The sequence below is a fragment of the Mytilus galloprovincialis genome, chromosome 10 (assembly GCF_965363235.1).
Source record: "Mytilus galloprovincialis chromosome 10, xbMytGall1.hap1.1, whole genome shotgun sequence".
Taxonomy (NCBI): Eukaryota; Metazoa; Mollusca; class Bivalvia; order Mytilida; family Mytilidae; genus Mytilus; species Mytilus galloprovincialis.
In genome coordinates, this window is record NC_134847.1 from 24,697,919 (window position 1) to 24,719,936 (window position 22,018).

Sequence of the window (22,018 nt, forward strand, 5' to 3'; positions counted from 1 at the left end):
AAACTGGATTTTCTATTTCATGTATATATAACTTTAAGATTTAAAAAAAAAACATGTAAAATTGACAAAGGGGGTCGGTTGAGAACAAAACTATTCGACGAAAGAGATGTTTTCAGCTTCCCAATTGTGAACTGTAATTTAGTGGTTGTCGTTTCTTTAATATGTGTTACAAATTTGTTTTTCGATCATTTTTTTTTTTACATAAATAAGGCCCTTAGTTTTCTCGTTTGAATTGTTTTACATTGTCTTATCGGGGCCTTTTATAGCTGACTATGCGGTATGGGCTTTGCTAATTGTTGAAGGCCGTACGGTGACCCATAGTTGTTAATGTCGGTGTCATTTTGGTCTTTTGTGGATAGTTGTCTCATTGGCAATCATACCACATCTTCTTTTTTATATTTCCATTTCTATGTAGCAACATTCCAGCAGCGCCTGCATATGGAGTATTTATCTCCCAGTTGATACACTAGTCTAGAGCTCGCATTTCCTATCATGATTTCTATGATAGAGAGTTGCTGCTCACAAAGAAGCTTTTAAACCAGGAGTCCAAAGCGATGAAGTTGAAATAATTCCTTCGAAAATAAAAGTTTACATCATCTTATTCCTGTATATTGTAATTTCATAGCAAGGTATCACAAGCAGGGCCGTAACTACATTGAGGCAAATGAGGCAAATGCCTCATGTTAGAAACTTAAAAAAAAAAAAACTTAAACAAAAAATTGTCTTAATATCAAATTGTTTTCACGGAAAGTCTATAGCAAGAAGCAAGTTCTCTTCACTCTCTGGTGTCGCCCCTGCATATTTTCCTTGATCCATGTTTCTATTTCACTTTTATAGTTTTCAGAGTTGATGGTCTATTGTTTGTACTTCTATGTGACTGTCCCGGTTTTGTGATGATTTTCATTTGTAAACGTGTGGTTTTGCAATGTTGCATGCCAACCGATGTCCAGATATTGTGCGAGAAAATATTTTAAGAATATACGATGCTACAAAACACAGAAAAAAATGGTCTTTTCTGCATGGAGAATTGAACTTGATATCAAAGAATACAAAACTGGCTTTTTTTTTTTGGGGGGGGGGGGGGGGGGTAGATAAGACTAGAAAGCTGACATGGTTTAAATTAAAGTATTGTCACCTATTTCCCGGATTCAAATAATTTGGAAAAAAAACAATAATGTATTGCCATATGACCTTTTCCATTGATGGGTTTAACTTGCATTAAGTCATTGAGTCAATGCATAGAAAAAATTCTAAAAGACAATGGTCAAAGTTGCTGGAGGGTCAACAACAATAAAAGAATCAATAATACCGTAAAACAGGGTCAAGATGGTCCCTATTGTCGACTGAAGCAGTACTAGTACTTAAAGTACAATCTGTCACTATATTTAAATCTAGTCATAAAAAAATAACCATAGTCTAAGCACAATACAATTAAGACAAAAACAGACAGACAGATCCTGTATTAATGATTATGAGAATTACGATTTTTGCTTTATCCTACATATCGGTCTTTTAATGTTTTCCATAAAACCTAAAAGTCTTAAATCACAATGAATCTATGTTCTTGCTTTGAGACCAGATTATTGTCGGAAAATAGCAAACAATTAATTGCGTTTAAATGTCAGAAAGAGTCCGGAAAACTCTCAGAATGCACGAGTATTCGTAATTGTTCTCAGAGCTTCTCGGGGCCTTGCACGGCCCCAAAATTCGCCTCGCTCCGCTCGGCGAATATATTTTGCCTCACTATTAGAAGAGGCTAGTTACGGCCCTGACAAGTGAGCAATTTGTTCTTCATCGATAGTGTGTAATGAAGTTTTCAGAGTATACCGGTATATTTCTTTTTAATTTTCAATTTCACTTTAAATCTTAATCAGTTCAACCAGCAATTATGAAGTTTGGTGGCCATATTTATCGGAACCAAATAGAAAATATTAATCGAAGACTTTTCATACACCATCCTTGCCAAGTGTTGTAAAAGTTTGACATGTAGTTAGCAAAAATAATTTGTTATAAAGTGTCAATGGGAACTATAGGCCACCAATGCCATAGTGTCTGTCCACTTTCAACATTAAATGAGGTTCGTTTGTAGAAGGTTTAAGTGCAAAAAAGTTTATTTCCATTGAAAGTTAGTTAGAAATACAAAATAAATCGTAGAGATATTTCATAGTTAATCAACTATTGAACCATTACTGTGAAAAATCTCAACCAAGAGTAGTTTTACCTGAATCCCTTCATATTGTACTAAAACCAGGTGCTCCGCAGGGCGCAGCTTTATACGACCGCAGAGGTCGATCCCTGAACAGTTGGGGCAGGTATGGACAAAACATTTAAGCGTGATACAGCTCCGAATTTGGATTGTGATCAAATTTTTGACATTATATGGGTTTTTTACACAAAACAAATGTCAAGTCACTCCATCATCATCATCATCATCATCTCAATTCAAATTTTAAATGGACTTTGCAACCATATACATTATCTAAAAACATTTTAAAAAAGATAAGGAAAAAAAGCTTCATCAGCAACATTTTATATTGACAAATTTCCAATGAAGTTATTTACATAAAGTTATTGGCAAATAAAAATAGAAAATGACATCATAGTCATGTCTGGCAAATTTCCAACATATATTATCTAAAAATATTTTAGATAAGATAAGGAAAAAAAAACTTCATCAGCAACATTTTATATTGGCAAATTTCCAATGAAGTTATTTACATAAAGTTATTGGCAAATAAAAATAGAAAATGACATCATAGTCATGTCTGGCAAATGTCCAACATACATTATCTAAAAATATTTTAGATAAGATAAGGAAAAAAAGCTTCATCAGCAACATTTTATATTGTAAAATTTCCAATGAAGTTATTTACATAAAGTTATTGGCAAATAAAAATAGAAAATGACATCATAGTCATGTCTGGCAAATTTCCAACATATATTATCTAAAAATATTTTAGATAAGATAAGGAAAAAAAAACTTCATCAGCAACATTTTATATTGGCAAATTTCCAATGAAGTTATTTACATAAAGTTATTGGCAAATAAAAATAGAAAATGACATCATAGTCATGTCTGGCAAATGTCCAACATACATTATCTAAAAATATTTTAGATAAGATAAGGAAAAAAAGCTTCATCAGCAACATTTTATATTGTCAAATTTCCAATGAAGTTATTTACATAAAGTTATTGGCAAATAAAAATAGAAAATGACATCATAGTCATGTCTGGCAAATTTCCAACATATATTATCAACTACTATTCTATACAAAGAAAGATAACTCGAATTGATAATTAATTGCTATTGCACAATATTGTGCAATTAGATATTTCTTGCTATTGTGCAATACTGTGCAATTGAAAATTTCTTGCTATTGCACAATACTTGATATGGAATCCTGATTTGGACCAACTTGAAAACTGGACCCATAATCAAAAATCAAAGTACAGGTTTAGATAAAGCATATCAAATAATCCCAAGAATTTAATTTTTGTTAAAATCAAACTTAGTTTCATTTTGGACCCTTTGGACCTTAATGTAGACCAATTTGAAAACTTGACCAAAAATTTAAGAATCTACATACACAGTTAGATTTGGCATATCAAAGAACCCATTTATTCAATTTTTGATGAAATCAAACAAAGTTTAATTTTGGACCCCCATTTGGACCAACTTGAAAACTAGGCCAATAATTAAAAATCTAAGTAATTTTTTTAATTCAGCATATCAAAGAACCCCAAGGATTCAATTTTTGTTAAAATCAAACTAAGTTTAATTTTGGACCCTTTGGACCTTAATGTAGACCAATTTGAAAACGGGACCAAAAATTAAGAATCTACATACATAGTTAGATTCGGCATATCAAAGAACCCCAATTATTCAATTTTTGATGAAATCACACACAGTTCAATTTTGGACCCTCTGGGCCCCTTATTCCTAAACTGTTGGGACCAAAACTCCTAAAATCAAACCCAACCTTCCTTTTATGGTCATAAACCTTGTGTTTAAATTTCATAGATTTCTATTTACTTATACTAAAGTTATGGTGCGAAAACCAAAAATACTGCTTATTTGGGCCCCTTTTTGGCCCCTAATTCATAAACTGTTGTGACCTCAACTCCAAAAATCTATCATAACCTTCCTTTTCTGGTCATAAACCTTGTGTTTAAATCTCATAGATTTCTATTTACTTGTACTAAAGTTATTGTGCAAAAACCAAGAATAATGCTTATTTGGGCCCTTTTTTGGCCCTTAATTCCTAAACTGTTGGAACCAAAACTCCCAAAGACAATCCCAACCGTCCCTTTGTGGTCATAAACCTTGTGTCAAATTTTCATAAATTTCTATTCACTTAAACTAAAGTTATAGTTCGAAAACCAAGAAAATGCTTATTTGGGCCCTTTTTGGCCCCTAATTCCTAAAATGTTGGGACCAAAACTCCCAAAATCAATCCCAACCTTCCTTTTGTGGTCATAAACCGTGTGTTAAAATTTCATTGATTTCTATTCACTTTTACTAAAGTTAGAGTGCGAAAACTAAAAGTATTCGGACGACAACGACGACGCAAGACGACGCCAACGTGATAGCAATATAAGACCAAAAAATTAAAATTTTTGCGGTCGTATAATAATGTTCGAGTTTGATTTGGTGTTTCATTAAAGTCATGTTGCATGGATGAAGCCATACACATAATACACAAGCCCTGAGACCAGATAAGTTTGAACAATTTTTTTATTTTCTCTAAATGTTAAACATTGGGTCAATATAAGAAATGTATACAAGTAATAAATAAAATAATTAACAAATTAACAAACAATGTTATTAAAAAATTGGAATAAAACAATAACAAAAATATGAAAAACAAAGTCAAATGTCTAATGTCTTTGGCTACATAATTATTTTAAAATTCCAAGCTGTATGCCTTTATAGGAATGATATCTGAACAACTGAATATTATATTAATATCAATATATCATAAATATATATAGCTTATGCAAAGATAAAATATGTTACAACACATCAATAAATAAAGAAGTCTTCCTATTAGCATACTCATATTAAAATACCAAATGTGAAAATGATGATTTTGACAGATAATTTAAAACACAGATATTATTTTTTCAATAACATCATATCTGATCACAATATATATGATATTTACATATCATTGCATGTATACAATTTTACTCCTCATCACAACATGCACAAAAAAATTTAGAACAGAAAACTGTCATTCTTAATTACTTCATCTTTATTTTCATCTGTTCTTATTTATCCTTTATGCTTAACATGCTTAACTTTAGTCAACTTTGTAAATAAATTTCTAATTAAATATATTTGAAATTTAAAATTTCTTAACTTTGGGTTTGCTGAACACATAATGACTGGTACCTATTGTGTGTAGGAAGATCAGTTTACAATTAATGTACTTCTTGAATGGACTTAAAGTCACCCAATTTTAAAGTCAGTATCATTGCCATGTGATTTTTCCTGGAAAGATTTTTTTTTACGCTATTGGACTTTCTCCTCAGAAATTTTATTTACGTGTGGAGTTAAAATAATCTTTATTATGGGTGTGCATGTGACATTGTAAAGCTTGTTTATTTCTGAACATTATACCACACGTTTCACATTCTTCTCCAGGGTCTTTGACCCTTGTGTGGGTCAGGGAATGTTTTCTTAAACCATGTTTAGTCCTAAATAATTTATCACATATTTCACAAGAAAACTTTTTCTCTCCTGTGTGTATTTTCAAATGGAGGTTCAAGCTACTTGTCTGTGTGAAGTGCTTGTTGCATATTTCACATTTATAAGGCTTTATACCTAAATGGGATCTCATATGTTGTTCCAACTGTTTCTCTTGTCTATAAACTTCAAGGCATTGAGTACAGTCAAATTTATATTCATCTGCATGGTCTTTTCTAAAGTGGATTAGTTTGTCATCTTTAGTACTGAAAATACCTCCACAAATTGTACACTTGTATGCACTTGAAGTTAAATGTTTCATTTCATGAGAGTCTAACTTACTTTTTGACACAAATCCTTGATCACATTTACTACATCTATAAGGGTAATCATTGGTATGAGTTCGTTCATGTTCCGTCAAGTGACCTTTCTGACTGTACCTACCACCGCAAATGTGACAAATGAATGGCTTTTGACCAGTATGTGTTAACATATGTCGTGTAACTTTTGACGAGGTGGAAAATGACTTGCCACATTCCTGGCACCTATGACGTTTTTCTTTGGTATGAACAGTAAGATGTTCATTAAGGTGGCAACTATTGGCAAATCTTTTAAAGCAGACGACACAACTGTAAGGTTTTTCGCCGCTATGAATTCTTTCATGTACTTTCAAATTAAAACTAGTTATGAAACCTTTTCCACATATTCTACACTTATATTGTCGATCATCATTGTGTATTCTGAGATGTTTTGTTAGTGTACTTTTAATCCCAAAACTTTTCCCGCAGAAGTTACAACAGAACTTTTTGACCCCAGTGTGTGTAATCATGTGCTCCGTCATGTGGTGTCGCTGTGTAAAACCCTGGTCACACACGCTACATTTAAATGGCTTCTCACCAGAATGTATTATTAGATGTCTTTTTAATCTACTTTTTAATGTGAAGCATTTTCCACACACATCACATTTATGTGGTGAGTAACCCGAATGTTGAATCATGTGTGTCTTGAGAAGGTCCGACCGTCTGTACGTTTTACCACATTGATCACATTTGTGAGGATTATCACCAGTGTGTATTTTTACATGACAGTTTAAACTGCCCTTTATCTTAAACCCCTTTCCGCAATAGGTACATATATACGTGTCATCTTTGTGTATTTTCCGATGAATGTAGATATATTTTGCACTGAATAATTTGTGGCAAACTCCACATTCCACGTTCTTCTTGCCATTTATCTGTGAACATTTTTTCTTCAAGGGACTATTATCTGAAGAAAAAAGAGAACTGGTAAACTTTTAAAATGTATACAAGCTGAAAAGTCTATTCACTGAATTGAGATTTATATGACCATGATGACAGAATAAAATAAAAGTGTTGATAGCTATAGTCAAGCTTACTTAAACATTTTAAGTTGGTAAACAAAATAAGAAAATATTGTCCAGTACACTATCATGACTATGGTCATGAAAACCTTTAAAAACTATAGATCACACTAGACATGCTAGATGGAAAAAAACAAAACACGATTAAAACATATTTTTAAACAGCATATAATAAGCATTATTATATGATTGGTACTGATTTTTGTAAGTTTTGAATTTTGAAGTTTCCTATTCCCCAGGTAACAGTCACACCCTACATGTACCTAGCCACATTAAACTGACTCAGTTTTGCTCTTACTCCCAGATGACTCATCCATGTATAATGGGTAGTTTAGAAGTAGACATGGTAGAGGGGAAAATAGACAAGAACTTTACCCACTGGAGTTAAAAGAAAAGTTGAAATTAATAATTGACCAATTAAACACATCAACAGAAATATCTCTATTGAAAAAGTTATGAATATCACATTCATCATTAAATTTGTTTATAAATCATGTAAATATCTAATAATTCACAATAAACACATGCATATCTAATGTACTGAGAGTTGTACAACCTGACCATGTACATTAAAGAGCAAAGTAACATAAATGCATCTACATTTATATCAAGGAAAGAAAACTTTAAAACAAAAACATGGAGACAGAAATGAGAAAACCCTGAAATGCATGAAGGCTCCTAGTATGCAGTATGGCTTTTGCTCATTGTTAAGGTTGTACAGTGACCTATAGGTATTAACTTATATATCATTTGATCTCTGGTGGAGAGTTGTCTCATTCTCTACCACATCTTCTTACTTTTATAGACATGGTGAAATGCAACTAAAAAGAAGGTGAAAATAAAATGTATGTTTGTTTAAATTATAGTTATTTGCATCCCAATATCCCTACAAAAGCATGAATATTTTTAAACATGATAATTTATCATGTTTATACCTTGAATGTACATATGGATTTGTCCTTCATCCCCATCATCAGCTACAGCATCATCTCCTGTCTGCCCATCCTTAAAGAAGGGTGTCTGCTCATTAAAACTCCTTATCACATCATGAACCTCCTGCTTGATTTCATGTATACTTATTGTCTTTTCTACTGTATGCCTGTCTACTTGTTTCCCTTCTGAAGTTGTTCCATCATCATTGACTTCCTGTTTAACTTTGTTTAAATTGATGGCAATGGCCTTTTCAAATGGATTTTGTAGGATAACATTATTTGTGATGTTCTCTACACTGTCTGTTTTATTATTGCTATCATCATGGGCATTTAAGGTCCAATCATTACACTCTATTTTTATCGCGAGTTCAGCTCTTGCACTGTAATTGTCAGAGTTGTTTTCAGAACTGCAATCAGATAATTTAGATTGATGTTCTTCATCTTTCTCAACTTTCACGTTTATGTCATATAGATGATCTAATTTACTTCCTGTTTCCATTGAGTTCCTTATTTTAACATTGTCTTTAGTGTTTTTGAATTTATCATTTAAATTGTTTTGATGAAAGGTAACCATGGTAACATTTGTTTCAATATTTGTGTCACAAAATTGTCTTTCATTTATCTTTGCAATCAGATTTTCAGCAACAGAACTACAGTCTGATGTCTGTTTTTTATTACTAGTGTCATTGGCTGAAAGTTTATTTAATCCATTTTTCTTCTCGCAAGTTAAAATCGGAATCAATTTGCCTGCAAAAAGATAACTCATCAAAAATGACAATGTTAAACAACATCAGAATGTAAAAATATTTTATCAAAACAAAATGGTTTGACAAAATTAAAAAACATGTGTGTTTAGGTGTGAATAAACATGCTAAATCATAAATGTGCTTTTTTCGTATATGTGTGAAAAAAAAAACTGTTCATCATAGGATTTATCAATTAAAATGTATAGAAAGACATTTTTAAGAACTGCAATAAAACATATTCCTGTTCTAGGTATTTCCATCACTAGTTGCCATTACATTTGTACTTTGAGAATCTGGGGTTAATAGCAAACCTTTTAATTATTTCTATTAATAAACATGATAAAGTGGAAAAACTGCAAAAAGAAAAACAGAGATGTTCATGAATTAACAAGTTCTGTTCACCTTTATTATAATACACATATTTGGATGTTTCTTCATCTGATATATAAAAAAGAAGATGTAGTATGATTGCCAATGAGACAACTCTCCACAAAAGATCAAATGAAACAGAAATTAACAACTATAGGTCACTTTATGCTCTTCAACAATGAGCAAAGCCCATAATGCATAGTCAGCTATAAAAAGGTCCAAAAAAGACAACTGTTAAACTATTCAAATGAGAAAACTAACAGCCTAATTTACATGATTTATGTACAAAAAATGAACGAAAAACAAATATGTAACAAATCAATAAACGACAACCACTAAATTAAAGGCTCCTGACTTGGGACAGGCACATGCATGTTCATGTATACAGAATGTGGCTGTTTTTAATACAATTTTTTCTTAAACATCAATAAACATCGTTAAATTCCTTTGACCCACACATGCTTAACATTTGCTAAATTCTTACCTGGATTATCTTTATCACATGATGAATCCAGTTCATACTTGGTTGTTTTTGTGGGTTTACTGCTATTCAAATCACAGCCTTCCTGGATACATAATGAATCAAGTTCATACTGGACTGATAATGGAGTTCCCCTTCTGTCCATGTTACAGAATCTGGATGATGATTTTCAAACATACATGTAAGCTGATTTTCAAATATTTTCTCTGTTACAATGTTTATGTACCAGTATATAAAGAATTTCATCCATTCTATTTATGGTTGTTATAAATGATCTGAAAATACAAATACTTCATGTACTTTCATGACTTTATATACAATGTAATAATTAAATATAAATTAGAGTCATATGAAACAAGTGATTGGTGAAAAATAAATTTAATCCAATTCTTGAACCAATATAAAAATGAAGATGTGGTATGATTGCCAATGAGACAACTGTCCTCAAAAGACCAAAATGATGCATATACCATAAACTTATATAATTAGTCTTCTGTGCACATGGTGCATAATTGATTTCATCATTTTTTACTCATCCATATCCTATAATCGTCAAAAAAATATTTCACTCGCTCAGTGTTGATGTGATAATATGGCAGCTAATTAATGGTCGTGTTTTGAAGCCCGAGATTACTTTTATGAGAAAGGTCACGTTAAGATAATAAAATTAACGGTACCAATTTTCTTGCACCAGATGCGCATTTCGACAATACATGTCTCTTCAGTGATGCTCGTGGCCAAAATATTTGAAATCCAAAGCTTATATAAAAGATGAAGAGCTATAATCCAAAAGGTCCAAAAAGTATAGCCAAATCCGTGAAAGGAATCAGAGATACTGTATACAGAAAACATGTCGGCGAATTGTTGTCTGGAAGCCAGTAATTAAAAACAAAATTCTTCTAAATCTCGACACAGTAAAGAATTTTCTGCAGAAAATCATGAAAATAGTATATATGTACATAAGTTTTATAATAAATCCATATCAAAAGCCATTCAATTAATAATATTTAATGGTCTTTTAAAAAGTTTATAACTTTGAAAGAGAGGAGTATACCCTTAATTTGTTGTTTGTCTACAACATGTATAATGAATAAACAACCAGAGTTCATGTGCGTTTGTAGCTCATAAAGCAATTGAGCTGTGCAAACTACCACCCTTTCATACATTTTTAAATGAAATTTCAATTTCTGATTACCAACTTGTAACATTGTTTAAGGACAATATCGAATAAACCTTCATAATTCTGAGGTATGACCATGATGACCATGGTTAAGTTGACTCATTTTGATTTTTCACCATGTTCAAATGTATCACATGTATTAAATTTACATGTACAAACATGACAAATGTAGGTTTTGTCACAAGTTCTTTTGTTGAGCTTTTTTTAATACATTGTATAATTTTAAAGTAGTTATATAAATTTAACTTATTCTATTTGGCAAAAGACAGCATGGACAGATACAGAAATTAATGTGCTTGACATAAATAAATATGTAGTAGGTTATAAATGTAAAACATTAGTCTTAAACATGTTAAAAGAATTCTATTAAATGGGTAACTAAACAAAAAAAATCAAATCAAATATTTCATCGATAGATAACATACATGTACACGACATATATACATGCATATGATATACATCACAGTCGCCTGAAGATTTCATATAGCGAAAAAATGGGGGAAATAAAATATTTTTAGTAGTATTATATAGAATAAAAGAGCAACTGTGTATACATGTACCTACATGTAACAAATCATTGACATGAGTCCTTAATGCGAAAGTGCAAGAGCATGAAGAGACCAAACATTACCAAAGGCAAAGGAACATTCAAACTCATAAGTGGAGAATAAACTGACAATGCCATGGCTAAAATAGAAACAAACACAACAGCATAGAAGTATAACATAGAAAACTAGAGACTGAGCATCACAAAGTGAAACCCCACAAAAATCACGTGATTTTAGTCCAAATAATTATTAAATGAATTATGACGTCTTGATAAACTATTCAAATTTTATTCTGTAGTTTTATGCAGAACTTTAAATCTTTGAGACCCAATTTTAGAATGAAATCTTTATTGACAGTGTTTTTTATTTGACGCCACCCCCTTTACTCCATAAATTATGACGCCTTTTGACGCCTGTGTAGTACCTCAGTTGTAATGCTTCGACTACAAAGTGTCTGCAGTAGACTTAATAAAATTTGTATCCAATGTGAAAAGGAATATCATAGGATATCCGACTTAAATTTATTTTTGTTTTTTGCAAAATTATGCATTAATACTTGAAACTGAAAGCATATTTTCAGAATATTTTTCCTATGTGAATCAAGTATCATGCAGAAAAAAAACAATGGAGGAAAGGGTTAAGTGAGCTTAATACTGCAAAATATATCCAAAAGAAATGATTCCAGGACCCATTTCTCTTGGTGTTTTTTAAATTGGGTAGTTTTCAGGCTCAAAGACAACATTTTCTAAAAAAAGATTAAAAAAAAAACACTTATAATCAAGAGAGATCAGGGAAATGCCAAGGTTTTATTTCAGGTGGGCAGGGCCAATACTTCACCATTAAAGGTTTTGTAAACATCGGACTGTTTGAGCTTTCTCCAAGGTACAAAGGTAGTAGTCGCATCAAAGGTCTTTGGATAGACCGGAACTGTGGATTCGAGACAGAGGACAGCAGCATACAAGTTCTGGCCAGAATAAGCCCATATTGTAAGTAAAAAAAGTACAGCTAATACCAATCAACGAATTCAACCATAAAGAAACAACGATGTACATAAAATACATTCGAATTATGCTTGTCCAAATAATGACGACGGACGTCTTGCAAGGCTATTTTAATTTTTCATGGGACGCCTTCCAGAAAAAAACATTAAAATAGCCTTGCAAGACGCAGTGGCGGATCCAGAAGGGGGGTGTTCCGGGGGTTGGAAGCCTCCTTTTTTTTGGCCGATCAATGCATTTGAATGGGGACATATAGTTGCAACCCCCCCCCCCCCTTTATCCTGGGTTGGGACCCCCCCTTTTAGAATGGCTGGATCCGTCCCTGCAAGACGTCATAATTATTTGGACTAGGATTATGCCAATCATGCCGCAAAGCACAACTAATTGACATATTAGACCGAAACAGAAAATTTAGTCAGGTATGACTTAATCTCAAAAGATCAGTTAAAAAAACCCGATTGTAAGCCCCCCTTGAGGAAGGGGGAGACAATTGACAAACTGGTTTCAAAAGTGTGCAAAATTATATAAAAAAAGACTTTTTTAAATAAACTTATCATAGCTAGATAACAGGATTGAAATTTTGTATAAATTTGCGCCAGAATAGCGTGCGTTTCGTCTACAAAAGACTCATCAGTGACGATCGAATCAAAAAAGGTAAAATGGCCAAATAAAGACTTTTTTGTCAGTTGCTCCTATAACTTAAGTTGACAAATATACAAAAACTACTAGGCTACTGCAGTCAATGTAACAAGTATTTAAGGGATGAGAAAGATCACCGTGGATTTCTAGTATTTTAATTTGGTCCTCAATACCATGAATACTTATAGCCCTTATATTCAACTTGATTTTATCAAATTGTGAGAATTCTTAAAATGTGTTCGAAATTCAGTGAAAACTAACTAACTACTATAACATAAAGCCTTTAATTGGTCTTTCAATGTCATCGACTTACCAGTTTATTTTCGATTTTTGAGTTTGAATGTCCATTTGCCGGGTATCTTCCGCCACTCTTTTATCAGAACAATTCCGAAAAAAAGATAGTAATATGAAATATTATCTGAAGTTCAGCGTTATATTGAAGCATTTTCTGTAAAGGAGCTTTTACCTTATTTTTTAAGTAATTGCAAGCATTATTTGATAAGGCAATGTTAAGAACCGTCATGTTAAGAACCGTCATGTTAAAAACCGGCATATTAAGGGACGACATCAAAAGTTCAATGTAGGATAAAAAACTTAATTCACATAGTTTTTTCGCTGACCCCCCTACCCCCCTTCTTAACTTAATTTGGGAAAAATTGATTTACCTATATGGATATGTGTAAAATCGATTTTAGATTAACAAAACTTATAGCAATGTTGACCCCCCCACCCCCAAACTATTCGATTTAAGTTTTTTATCCTACATCGATCTTTTGATGTCGTCCCTAAGAGCGAGACTATCATGTATCATAATTTATTGCATTATATTTGTTTACCAATTATAGTATGACTAATAATTGTTTGATTTTATATACATTTCTTGTAAAAATACATGGATGATATCAGCAGGATTTAAACACTCAATATGCGAACCTAAAGACAGCGATCTATATAAGATAAATATTTTAGGTCTTCTCTAACTCAACCAGTTAGACTATCTTTATATCTGCATTTAAACTACACTTTCGCTGAGACATGTATACTAAATGTATTTATATGTCTCTGACTTTCGTTATTGCATCGAGTAGAAAGTTGAGTGCATGCTACAAGATAGTTTAACCCTGACACATGTTCACTGTTCACGTGCTTGTCCAAAGTATTCGATATCGTCAGTGGTTGTCAATGGCTACAATATCTTTATGTCTATTTAGTTATTATTGATATTAGCTATATTGACAGCTTTTTTGGTATTTTCTTAAATTTATTATTAACTTGCCTATTAAACATATGTGGCTTTAGACCAAAAAGAGTTTGTTTATTGTTCAGAAACGTTACTGTTATACATTTTAATGTACTGCTTGAAATTGAAACTATAATAAAGATGAATCGAGGACAAAAGAGCTGTACACTCCTTTTTATTTTGTGGATGGTTGTGCTTGTCTCAAATCAAGAACCTCGTCAATGTTTGTATATTGGCATTCTTAAAGTTTTCTGTCATTTTTTGGACATTTGATGACGATGGCTGATTTGTAATGGTTTCTGATCAATTTACTTTCTATATTTATATTTAAGGCGATTTGGTCTTTAACATATATATGGTGTATTTTACTAATCTACATGCTATAGATACATGTTTATTAAGTGTAACATTTAAAAACCATAATTATGTTAACCTCTAGATCTCTTAAATATGACTTTTTGTCGTTTTGTTGCAATCGAATTGACGTAAATGGAAATCATATTGTGTGTAAGAGATGCACACCGAGAACATATAGATAACATTGCTGTAGGATAGTACAACAAAATAAATGGGAACTCCTATAGTTAAAGATAAAAATTTAAAATAATTAATTAATTGGTCAGGATGGGTCAGGATATTCATTTTCATTCGGCGTTTTGCAAGATCATTTTTTCCCAGATGCAAAATCAAGTTATTTTGTTGTATTCGATCGTCTATATATACATACCACTGATACGTGTGAATGATGAAGTATTGGAATATAATTACTTAAAAATTTTGTTAGGCAATCAGCCTAATAGACAAACTATAAGAAACCATAGCAGAAACTCGTATAAAGATTTTTTGCACATTTCCTCAACACTGATTGATGAATCATTGTCTGTACGCCCAGTGGGAAATATTACATGCATATGTAGGACAAAGAAAGATGAGAGACAAGGTCTTTTTGTTGACATTACACGTCCATTTTGAGCGCTAACCATCAATATCAGGGGCGGATTCAGCCATTAAAAAAAAGGGTGGTCCCAACCAAGGATAAAAAGGGGGTCCAACCATATGTCCCCATTCAAATGCATTGATCGTCCAAACAAAGAGGGGTCCAAAGCACGGACCCCCTTCTGTAACCGCCAATGAATATTAGGTATAAGGTTTACATCATAGTAATAAAGTCAGTCAATTGTAAATTCTCTATTTGTCAACCTACTTAAAAATATTCAAAACTCGAAACTACTTATTTTTCTTACCTTACTGAAATAAATATATCACGAAACCCGAACAAAATATATCACTATAACTAGAATTTCTTTCAGTATGTCGATCATAATGATCGTGAAAGAATTATACCTAACGGTGGTCAAGTATTTGGATGGGATCCTGAAAACTCTGGTATAGGATCGTGAAGGAAATCTTTTCGAGAAGACATATGCAAGGTCAATTACTGATCAGTATGTGAGAAAAACCAAGGTTTTTACAAAACTACAAAAGTCAGATTGCTTCACGACATTTCAATGACATAAACTATGTTTAATTAAACAAATAAGATAGTTTTCACAATTCGAATGACTAAACATCTTTTCTGTGTAAAACACCATTCCAGTTTAATGATTCATATGGTTCTTAAAGTTACATTGTGTATGCATAATCATAAACTTGGCAAAAAATGAAATATTTACAAAAAAATAATTTTTTTTCGATCGTGAAAGATCGCGTACCGCTTTTTGAAGATCGTGAAAAGGATCGTGAAAGATCTAGGTCTGATACTACGAAAACGTTTAAATCATTTATTTGATTATCAGTATAGGGTCATTTATAAATTTGATTGGTATAGCAAATACTGGATTTGTATTACTAATTCCGGTTCTCTTTTGTTCGTGAATAGGGCTTTACTCGTTCATTGTCATTGGATCTGATTATGTATATATCTTATAATACCACACCGACTAGGTGCCTTATAGATCTATCAGAATATTATGGCCGCTCTTCACAAGTTTTAATTTCTTATACAAATCTAAGATTGAGAATAGAACTTTAAAAAGGATAAACGATAGTTTTTATCCCACGGTGAATTTTTGACGAACGTTTGCATTCAAGCTTTTTACTACCTAGTTAATTCAAATAAGTAATAAAAACTATTATACATGTACCTTTTAAAGATAATTGGGGACGATTATATTTTAGACGTTTACTGGAAATTTCGGTTTCTTTGACATTTCTATCCTTTGAAAAGACATACCTAACTTTTTTGTTTCAAGACATAAACGCAAACCGATGTCTGTGAAAGCATTCGGAATATCGTCTCTACACGAGTGTGCTTTTAATTTGTGTAATATTTTTTTAAAGAATCAATTTTTTCACATTGTCATGAATTTGGTAAACGAAAGGCATTCGTTTTTTTTTTCATAAATTCAGCACAAATAATCTTCATACGTAACCAAGCCAAATATAATTTTCAAAGAGAGGACCCATGAACTCGTTTACAAGTTAAATCATTCTGAATGTTAAAAATTAGTCGAAATCATCTTCTCTCAATTTGTCACAGTTAGACGTCGCGAAAAACGTTACATTTTCATTGGATAACGTTGTATTATCAGATGGCGTCCCGATCATTTCTGATTGTGACGTTAACGTTCCTAGCAGCAGCCTGCAGTCTAATTCTGTGTTTGTCAGAGCGATACCCACGATTTAAAGATGATGAAAAGCTTCCTAATTCTGTTGTGTCTTCTTACACAACTGACTGTCATCAATAAAAATACTACCTCAAGGTAAGTCAATATTTCCTTTTAAAGGACCTATTTATAATTTGTTTGATAACCTCTAGCATATTTTGTCGATGAAAGTAAGATACTCTTTCAGTTGTTTCTCGGTTGTCTTGTGGAAATGCAAGATGAGTTTTAAAATTGTAAACTAAACAGTCCGAAACTTTGAAGATGATTTTTTTGAACTGATATTTTATCGTTTATAAGTGAATTTTTGCAATTAAATATAAACCAACATAAAACATCGAAGTAAGACCTAATTGACAGTCTCTTGGTTTCAGACTAAATGTCCAACCATACAACGTTGTCACAGCAAATGATCTTCAAAAGGATGGTACAACTAAGGTAAGAATTACTATCATAATGATAAGTAAAATAAAATTGGGAATCGAAATGGGGAATGTGTCAAAGAGACAACATCCCGAACAAAGACCAGACACCAGCCGAAGGCCACCAATGGGTCTTCAATGCAGCGAGAAACTCCCGCACTCGGAGGCGTGCTTGAGCTGGCCCCTAAACAAAAATGTATACTAGTTCAGTGATAATGGACGTCATACTAAACTCCGAAATACACACAAGAAACTGAGGTAAGATGACTTTTTTTGACGGATTTGGCTATACTTTTTGGACCTTTTGGATTATAGCTCTTCATCTTTTATATAAGCTTTGGATTTCAAATATTTTGGCCACGAGCATCACTGAAGAGACATGTATTGTCGAAATGCGCATCTGGTACAAGAAAATTGGTACCGTTAATTTTATGACTTACTATGATTAGTACATGTATTGTCTATTAAATATATATAGTTTCCGATAAAACTTGAGTTTCATACGGCAGTCACTATAAGTTTGGAATAGTTTTCTCAGTGAATTTATAGTACGCTCAAACTGATTTTTTTTTTTTATTATTTCAAGCTCGACCTTCTTTTTTTTTTTTTGAGTTGCTTAATCAACTTATTGTGGTATTTTATCATTCATTTATGTCAGAAAAAGGTTAAAGATTAAGCCATAGTGACTTTGGCATGTCAGGTTTTAAAAGGTTAAGCCATAGTGACTTTGGCATATCATGTTTTAAACGGTTAAGTCATAGTGACTTTGGCATATCATGTTTTAAAAGGTTAAGCCAAAGTGACTTTGGCATATCATGTTTTAATAGGTTAAGCCCTAGTTTCTTTGGCATATCATGGTTTAAAATATTAAGCCATATAGTGACTTTGGCATATCATGTTTTAAACGGTTAAGTCATAGTGACTTTGGAATATCATGTTTTAAAAGGTTAAGCCACAGTGACTTTGGCATATCATGTTTTAAAAGGTTAAGCCCTAGTTTCTTTGGCATATCATGGTTTAAAATATTAAGCCATAGTGACTTTGGCATATCAGAAAAAGGTTAAGTCAAAGTGACTTTGGCATATCAGAAAAAGGTTAAGCCATAGTGACTTTGGCATATCAGAAAAAAAGGTTAAGCCATTGTGACTTTGGCATATCATGTTTTTATTTTGTACTATGTTTAATTCCTTCTTTCATTCATGATATCTGAAGCCTTATAGTTTGCCGCTATAACTTTATCAATTCTTTTTAGATTGGTCTAAACTTGCTGGAAGTAATCCTGCTGTTTTTGTGCTTTGTTGTTTCTTTCGTTGTATTCGAAAGATACAGATTCAACAACAATCTGACTAAGCGTAGGTTTACATATATATAATCAAAATCTTAAATCTTTCATTCAAACTTAAAATGATATTATAATTTATTTATCAGATTCAATAATACCAAGTAATGATAAATCTTGTAAAATAAGTCATACAAAAAGCTAGACTCAAGCTGGCAGCCACTTTTAGCAGCCAATCAAGATAGCAGCCACTTTTTCCCAGCCAATTTTGCACTTATATTTTTTATTTTTATTGTTTACCTTATTTACATCGTCTGTTTCTTAAAAGCAATATGTTCTTATAACCAATTTATTTGTTTGAGTTATAGTAATACTGGAGACATAGTAGGTACCAGACTTAGAACTGCTTTCATATCAAAAGTCAATTTAAAATTAACTGTTATATGAATTTCTTTTGCAGAAGTTCAACTGTTGAGGAGAAATTCAGTGAACCACGATTTATTGATCAGTAGATTATCCCCGTTTCTCGAAGGTATGAATTTGAACTTGTTCTTTAAAGAGGGCCCTCATGGGGTTTTTGATTATGTGATTACTTGGCCGTTTTTTTAATGATTATTTGATTATTAAGCCAAATATTTCATGATTATTTGATTACCTAGGACTGTATTTTTAGTTTATGATTATTTGATTACTAAAGATAAGCAAATATTTAATGATTATGTGATTATATTGGCAAAAAAATGGTGATTATGTGATTACTAGGATCCCCCCATGAGGGGCCTCATGAATTTGAACTTGTTCTTTAAAAATACCTTTGCTTGTTAAGACATGTTCTTTTTATTGTGTTGTTCGGTTTAGTTGACGTCTCGTTAAATTTTATTATTTTTAATTCATTAATAAGAAAATGCGAATTAATAGCCAATGAGATAACTCTCCACCCTGCAGAGACCAAATGACATAGAAGTTAACAGTTAATGGTCACCCTTACTGTCTTCAACGATTAACAATACCCATACCGCGGCATGGTCAGCTATAAAAAGCACCGAAATTACAAATGTGAAATATTTCAAACGAGAAAACTAACGACCTTGTTTATGTACAAAATAATGAACGAAAAACAAATATGACATTAAGTATATTTTCATATTAAGCATATTTTCATGTAAAGCATAATTATTTTCATATAAAGCATATTTTTATATTCAGTATATTTTCATATTAAGCATATTTCATGTTAAATATATTTTCATAATATAAAGCATATTTTCATATTAAGCATAATTATTTTCATATTTAGCATATTTTCAGCTTAAAAGTACTATGTACTCTCTCTGTCGTTTGATATGACTATTCGTGTAGATAGACGCTTCCATTTTAAATTTCTTTAATCTATTAAATTTTTAATCAATTTTTGACAGTCCTTGTGTTTTTTCAGACTTTCGAAGCAGAAATTCAGGGATTGAAATGCCTTTAAGAAAACTGAATAGAAATATAGACTATTTAGTCTCAGATATTGAAAACCACAACAGTGAATTGGAAAAAATTCACACAAAGTTTACATCTTTTAAAGTAGAATGGCTGGAGCAGTCGAAAAAATACACCAACATATCTGAAAGTGTTCTAGTATCCAGCATTGAAGCTCCACAGATATCAAGCGAACTGGATAGTCTTCGCGAATATATAGGTAAGAGTTCCACATAAATGTTAATTTGTATATGAGACATGATTTTAGATTACTTAAGTTCATGCTCTGTAACTTTTGAATTTAATAATAATAAAAAAAAAAAATGCCCAAGAATGGTCAATGGAATCTAGCTGACTCATGCTTATTATTCTTTTTTTTCTTCTTCAGAAAATGCACTGGACAAATTTAGAATAGCGATGGAAAGCAATCGCTTATCATTAGACACAGCCAAAGCAGCTGTTGAACAGTTGTTAATATCAGAAGGTAATTTATTATTCTATCATATACCATATTATCATGTTATTTTCATACTTTTGTAAGTCTTCAATATTATGAAATTATGAAATATATCAGTTGCATCTAAATTTTCAGTGAATAAGGCAAACAAAATTTATTATAGATTCTGACACCCCTTTTTTATTTTTGCCTTTTTAATTTTTTTTATGCTAGGCGATTTCACACAAATAATGATCCTATAAATCATTATAAAAAGATGTGGTATGAGTGTCAATGAGACAGCTTTTCATCCAAGTCACAATGTATAAATTTATAAGTTATATAAGTTAACAGTTATAGGTCAAAGTACGGCCGTCAACACGAAGCCTTGACTCACATCGAAACATGAATTTCACTCGCATCAATTTTTAGAAGAATCTAGATTTTTTTTTATTACACACAAAACTATATTTCCTTTAAAGGAATTTACATGTATAGAGTAGTTATTTAAAGAAATCTAAGGTAGACATGTTTGGCGTGTCCTTACATTCAATATTTGGAATGATAATATCATTGTTTTAATTGTGTACATTTTATTTGTAGGTATTTAAAGGATTGTACCGAAAGAATACTGTCTGTTAATTCTTCAATAAATTATTACATTGCATAAAATAGTTACACTATATTCTTCAAAAATATGTAAAACTAGACACATGAAATTTTAGTCAATTCAGAACCTTAAAATGCAATGCAATAGACCACTTTCGAGTTCATCCGTCACCGGAAAAAAACTCGTCAATTACACGCGCCTTTATGACGTCATTTACCAGATAGAGGGGGTCGCCTGTATCCCCAAGCGTCTTAGTGCATGATCGTCATTGTGCAGGATAAACTAGAAATAACGGTTGTTCTGTAGGTACTTAATGACAATTCCCTAATGACAGCAATGCTGATTGTCACTTTTGAGAATTCAATTTGCCGAATAATTCGTACAATATAGAATTATAGTTTTCAAACCACTCGCTCGACATTGGAACGGAAGTGACGACGCCCCTAAACGCACAAATGACGTTCACTAAAATCAGAGTTTTTGACGGAAATGCATCGAACTCGAAAGTTGTCTATTCATTAACAGTTTTTGTTTCCAATGTGAAATGTAGATAATACTTCGAGACCAAGCATTTTTCATTCTTAGGCCATATATATTAAAAAAAAAAAAAATTAAATTCGGATTCATACTGCTTATATATGCTACCGTAGTTTCCAATGAAACAGTCATGAAGAAGACACGCCATCATACCTGAACATATCATTCAAAGCCGTAATGTCTTTGTCGAACTTTTTTTTTAATACCATGTACATGTGCTACGCAGATAAGCAGTAAAAATCAATGTGGTAGCAAAGTTGTTTGTGATGCTTTCTGTGGTACTGTATTTTAAAATACTGGTATTTTTGACATGTTTTTCATGTCGGAAACTTTTATATAGCCAATGATATTGTATGGGTTTTCTCAATGTTGAAGGTCGTACGGCTGCCAATAATTGCTTACA

General features: G+C 31.9%; 2 protein-coding genes across 4 annotated transcripts; one reads left to right on the forward strand and one right to left on the reverse strand.

Annotated features, from left to right (window-relative positions):
• Positions 1-4,718: 4,718 nt before the first annotated feature.
• LOC143047233 (uncharacterized) lies at positions 4,719-12,278 on the reverse strand. 3 transcript variants are annotated; one of them, XM_076220241.1, is made up of 4 exons: positions 12,165-12,278; positions 9,603-9,874; positions 8,007-8,750; positions 4,719-6,956 (listed from the first exon to the last, which is right to left on the reverse strand). In XM_076220241.1, exons 2-4 carry the CDS (start codon positions 9,742-9,744, stop codon positions 5,542-5,544), a joined length of 2,301 nt encoding a protein of 766 aa, XP_076076356.1. In that variant the 5' UTR covers positions 9,745-9,874; positions 12,165-12,278; the 3' UTR covers positions 4,719-5,541. The 3 variants fall into 3 exon arrangements, with proteins under 3 accessions (XP_076076356.1, XP_076076358.1, XP_076076359.1); XM_076220243.1 differs by having other exon boundaries at positions 12,099-12,242; XM_076220244.1 differs by lacking the exon at positions 4,719-6,956 and having other exon boundaries at positions 8,302-8,410.
• Positions 12,279-16,422: 4,144 nt separating this feature from the next.
• LOC143049050 (uncharacterized) lies at positions 16,423-21,140 on the forward strand. Its single transcript, XM_076222847.1, has 7 exons — positions 16,423-16,966; positions 17,242-17,305; positions 18,542-18,641; positions 19,029-19,100; positions 20,004-20,252; positions 20,421-20,516; positions 21,072-21,140. The coding sequence occupies exons 1-7, from the start codon at positions 16,893-16,895 to the stop codon at positions 21,077-21,079; spliced, it is 663 nt and encodes a 220-aa protein (XP_076078962.1). The 5' UTR covers positions 16,423-16,892; the 3' UTR covers positions 21,080-21,140.
• The last annotated feature ends 878 nt before the right edge of the window (positions 21,141-22,018 follow it).

What these genes read in the sequence shown, in the direction of transcription:
- LOC143047233 (XM_076220241.1), bottom strand. Translation starts at nt 9,744, where the DNA reads ATGGACAGAAGGGGAACTCCATTATCAGTCCAGTATGAACTTGATTCA. An exon ending in ATGTGATAAAGATAATCCAG is followed by an intron (nt 8,751 to 9,602) that starts GTAAGAATTTAG and finishes ATCTTTTTGCAG; the next exon opens with GCAAATTGATTCCGATTTTA. An exon ending in AATCCATATGTACATTCAAG is followed by an intron (nt 6,957 to 8,006) that starts GTATAAACATGA and finishes TTTTTTCTTCAG; the next exon opens with ATAATAGTCCCTTGAAGAAA.
- LOC143049050 (XM_076222847.1), top strand. Translation starts at nt 16,893, where the DNA reads ATGATGAAAAGCTTCCTAATTCTGTTGTGTCTTCTTACACAACTGACT. An exon ending in AATAAAAATACTACCTCAAG is followed by an intron (nt 16,967 to 17,241) that starts GTAAGTCAATAT and finishes TCTTGGTTTCAG; the next exon opens with ACTAAATGTCCAACCATACA. An exon ending in ATTATCCCCGTTTCTCGAAG is followed by an intron (nt 19,101 to 20,003) that starts GTATGAATTTGA and finishes GTGTTTTTTCAG; the next exon opens with ACTTTCGAAGCAGAAATTCA.